The 5,000-nt window shown below is 45.3% G+C and overlaps 1 protein-coding gene across 1 annotated transcript in view; it reads left to right on the top strand.

The window, feature by feature from the left end:
* Positions 1–5,000, top strand: part of LOC115172104 (usherin-like) — a 188,542-nt gene that overhangs the window by 166,874 nt on the left and 16,668 nt on the right. Inside the window, exon 27 of the mRNA XM_029729288.1 lies at positions 895–1,039. Coding sequence (XP_029585148.1) covers positions 895–1,039 — 145 coding nt within the window. The remainder of the gene's footprint in view (positions 1–894; positions 1,040–5,000) is intronic.

Here is a 5,000-nt window from a genome sequence, read left to right as displayed (position 1 = left end):
ACTGAGCTCCATGCTCTACCACCTGAGCCCCATGCTCTACCAACTGAGCTCCATGCTCTACCACCTGAGCCCCATGCTCTACCAACTGAGCTCCATGCTCTACCACCTGAGCTCCATGCTCTACCAACTGAGCTCCGTGCTCTACCACCTGAGCTCCATGCTCTACCACCTGAGATCCATGCTCTACCAACTAAGCTCCATGCTCTACCACCTGAGCTCCATGCTCTACCAACTGAGCTCCATGCTCTACCACCTGAGCCCCGTGCTCTACCAACTGAGCTTCATGCTCTACCACCTGAGCTCCATGCTCTACCAACTGAGCTCCAGGCTCCACCAACTGAGCTCCATGCTCTACCAACTGAGCTCCATGCTCTACCAACTGAGCTCCATGTTCTACCAACTGAGCTCCATGCTCTACCAACTGAGCTCCATGTTCTACCAACTGAGCTCCATGCTCTACCAACTGAGCTCCATGTTCTACCAACTGAGCTCCATGCTCTACCACCTGAGCCCCATGCTCTACCAACTGAGCTCCATGCTCTACCACCTGAGCTCCATGCTCTACCAACTGAGCTCCATGCTCTACCAACTGAGCTCCATGCTCTACCAACTGAGCTCCATGCTCTACCAACTGAGTCCCATGCTCTACCAACTGAGCTCCATGCTCTACCACCTGAGCCCCATGCTCTACCAACTGAGCTTCATGCTCTACCAACTGAGCTCCATGCTCTACCACCTGAGCCCCATGCTCTACCAACTGAGCTCCATGCTCTACCACCTGAGCCCCATGCTCTACCAACTGAGCTCCATGCTCTACCAACTGAGCCATACAGTGTAGGGGGCCTATAACGTCACTCTGATCCTCTGTGTGTATGTGTGTCTTTCTTGTCGCAGGTGCTGTATGTAGCCAGTCCATCAGAGCGTGTGTATGTAGCAGAAGGACTAGAGGCCTACAGGAGATATGACTTCACTGTGACTCTGTGTACCTCACTGGGCTGTGTGACCAGCCTGCCTGCCTCCGGACGAACTCTACCTACAGGTAACACACACACACACACACACACACACACTGAACACAACTGGTAACCCACTCATTATAACACCAGAGATAAATATCATCCAATTATTTATTTATTTATACCACACTACTCAGAAATTCTCCAGTATACTCCAGCAGTACTGCTATACTCCCATACAGTGTCTCTATTCATGGTGTTGCTGGTTAAACCTGACCACATGTATGTATTGTCCCAGTTATGGAGGTGTAGAATAGCAGGTCAGTTACATATTAAGATACTATAATGGGATGTGTCTGTCAGGGAACTAACTACCTATGGATGAGAGAGGGGGATGGAAAGAAAACAAAGAAGGGAGAGAAAAAGGAAAAAGAGAAAGAAAGAAATAGGGACAGAGTGAAGAAGCAAAGAAGAAAGTGAGGGAGAGGGAAGAGAGTGAGGGAGAGGGAAGAGAGGGAGGGAGAGGGAAGACAGGGAGGGAGAGGGAAGACAGGGAGGGATAGGGAAGACAGGGAGGGAGAGGGAAGAGAGTGAGGGAGAGGGAAGAGAGTGAGGGAGAGGGAAGAGTGTGAGGGAGAGGGAAGACAGGGAGGGAGAGGGAAGAGAGTGAGGGCGGGGGAAGAGAGTGAGGGAGAGGGACGAGCGTGAGGGAGAGGGAAGACAGGGAGGGAGGGAGAGGGAAGAGAATGAGGGAGAGGAAAGAGGGTGAGGGAGAGGAAAGAGAGTGAGGGAGAGGGAAGAGGGTGAGGAAGAGGGTGAGGGAGAGGGTGAGGAAGAGAGTGAGGGAGAGGGAAGAGAGTGAGGGAGAGGGAAGAGGGTGAGGAAGAGTGAGGGAGAGGGAAGAGGGTGAGGAAGAGGGTGAGGAAGAGAGTGAGGGAGAGGGTGAGGAAGAGAGTGAGGGAGAGGGAAGAGAAAAACAAATGGAGAGAGAATGTTCTCACTTTTTCTTCTATTGTCAGGTCTTCCTATTCTCTCTCTCTCTCCACCCTGAAATCACTTTACGACTCTAACCCATCCCTCTTATGTCAGGACCACACACACTCACACACACTCACTCACACACACTCACACATACATGCACTCAATCACGCACGCACGCACTCACACACACACACACACACATGCGCTCACTAACTCACTAAATTCACTCACTCAGTATACCAGTCGAGACACTGGTGTAACCAGGGGGGAAATTCATTGTACACGGCAGTAAAAACTATTTACTGTTAATTACAAGGAGAAAAATGTGGCCTGTTGGCCATGAATCATACACACACACAGTTACACACACACTGTTACTCACACACATTCTGTCACACACACGTGTGTGCGGGCCACTGCCGTAGATTTATAACCAATATGGAAGTAGGATGAATTAGCCTCCTTTAATAACTGAGACACATATCACTGGGCGTGAGACGAGCTCTAATTGATCAGCTTTGTGTGATGGGCACACACACACACACACACACAGTGCCGCAGCACAGCTCTAACATATGGTCCGGGCTGACACACACGACCCGCACACATATTCATCCATATGCTCACACATGTTCACCGTTTGGTCCATTTCTGTTCCGTTTGTTACTTTGTTTGTGTGTTTTGTTTACGTCTCGAAGATGTGAGAATGTGTTTCTCTCAGGTGCAGGAATACAGCATGCTTTAACATATTAATATATATCAACTTGTTGGCGTTTGTACGGCATATTCCAAAGTTTTGAATTCTCTGTGGTCTTGAAAAATAATAGCTTCGACTTCTTTTAAATGATTCCAAGGCTTTTAAATGTAGAAATCTAGATTATGTGGCATTTTTTGTGTTTTAAATTTACAGTCACAACATCACCCCATATTGTGTTTAGGAATGAACATGTTTATATCTATTGTTCAACAGCCTTAACCTCCTTGACTCGATTGATGCACTGGTGCGTCAATCTAAGTAACAAAATGAAAAAATCCAGATCAAAATCCGTCTGCATCTGGGGTGAAAGGTGACAGAGATAGAGCTGTTTGTCAGACAATGAGACATCCCGATAATCTTCTCACAAAAACATCTGTAGTGTCTGAACGGTTTGGCCTACAAAACGAATATGACCCCTCTATGGAAAGATGAGACTCTCACTACCACGTGGTTACTAATACTGTTTTCTACATTTATTTATCCTACGGTTCTGATTTTGTGTACAGGGAAAATACTGTAAGAGCAGCCCGTGTTCTGCATTCTGTCGCTGTACATTTCAAAAGTGCTGAACACGTACAGTTGAAGTCGGAAGTTTACATACACTTCGGTTGGAGTCATTAAAACTTGTTTTTCAACCACTACATAACATTTCTTGTTAACAAACTATAGTTTTGCCAAGTCGGTTAGGACATCTACTTTGTGCATGACACAAGTAATTTTTACAACAATTGTTTACAGACAGATTATTTCACTGTATCACAATTCCAGTGGGTCAGAAGTTTACATACACTAAGTTGACTGTGCCTTTAAACAGCTTGGAAAATTCTAGAAAATTATGTCATGGCTTTAGAAGCTTCTGATGGGGTAATTGCCATCATTTGAGTCAATTGGAGGTGTACCTGTGGATGTATTTCAAGGCCTACCTTGCTTGACATCATGGGAAAATCAAAAGAAATCTCAAAAGACCTCAGAAAAGAAATTGTAGACCTCCACAAGTCTGGTTCATCCTTAGGAGCAATTTCCAAATGCCTGAAGGTACCACGTTCATCTATACAAACAATAGTATGCAAGTATAAACACCATGGGACCACACAGCCGTCATACCGCTCAGGAAGGAGACGCGTTCTGTCTCCTAGAGATGAACGTACTTTGGTGCGAAAAGGGCAAATCAATCCCAGGACAACAGCAAAGGACCTTGTGAAGATGCTGGAGGAAACAGGTACAAAAGTATCTATAGCCTCTGTAAAACGAGTCCTATATCGACATAACCTGAAAGGCCGCTCAGCAAGGTTGAAGCCACTGCTCCAAAACCGCCATAAAAAATCCAGACTATGGTTTGCAACTGCACATGGGGACAAAGATTATACTTTTTGGAGAAATGTCCTCTGGTCTGATGAAACAAAAATAGAACTGTTTGGCCATAATGACCATCGTTATGTTTGGAGGAAAAAAGGGGGAGGCTTGCAAGCCGAAGAATACCATCCCAACCATGAAGCACAGGGGTGGCAGCATCATGTTGTGGGGGTGCTTTGCTGCAGGAGGGACTGGTGCACTTCACAAAATAGATGGCATCATGAGGAGGAAAAGTATGTGGATATATTGAAGCAACATCTCAAGACATCAGTCAGGAAGTTATTGCTTGGTCGCAAATGGGTCTTCCAAATGGACAATGACCCAAGCATACTTCCACAGTTGTGGAAAAAGGGCTTAAGGACAACAAAGTCAAGGTATTGGAGTGGCCATCACAAAGCCCTGACCTCAATCCTATACAATATTTGTGGGCTGAACTGAAAAAGCTTGTGCGAGCAAGGAGGCCTACAAACCTGACTCAGTTACACCAGCTCTGTCAGGAGAAATGGGCCAAAATTCACCCAACTCATTGTGGGAAAGTTGTGGAAGGCTACCGAAAACATTTGACCCAAGTTAAACAATTTAAAGGCATTTCTACCAAATACTAATTGTATGTAAACTTCTGACCCACTGGGAATGTGTTGAAAGAAATAAAAGCTGAAATAAATAATTTTCTCTACTATTATTCTGACATTTCACATTCTTAAAATAAAGTGGTGATCCTAACTGACCTAAGGAATTGTGAAAAACTGAGTTTAAATGTAGTTGGCTAAGGTGTATGTAAACTTCCGACTTCAACTGTAGTTATATTGTAATAAGCCTGTGTGTAGCTGGTGTAGAGGAGTCAGGCGCAGGACAGCAGATATCAGTAATAAACGTAATTTAATCAAAGAATCAATAATACAACGCAATAATCTAGCTTACAATAACGGACCGTATTACATACAAACAATCAC

This window comes from Salmo trutta, chromosome 33 (assembly GCF_901001165.1).
Source record: "Salmo trutta chromosome 33, fSalTru1.1, whole genome shotgun sequence".
In the NCBI taxonomy this organism is placed as follows: domain Eukaryota; kingdom Metazoa; phylum Chordata; class Actinopteri; order Salmoniformes; family Salmonidae; genus Salmo; species Salmo trutta.
The sequence above is the reverse complement of the archived record's forward strand: the minus strand, read 5'-3'. Positions and strand labels throughout refer to the sequence as shown.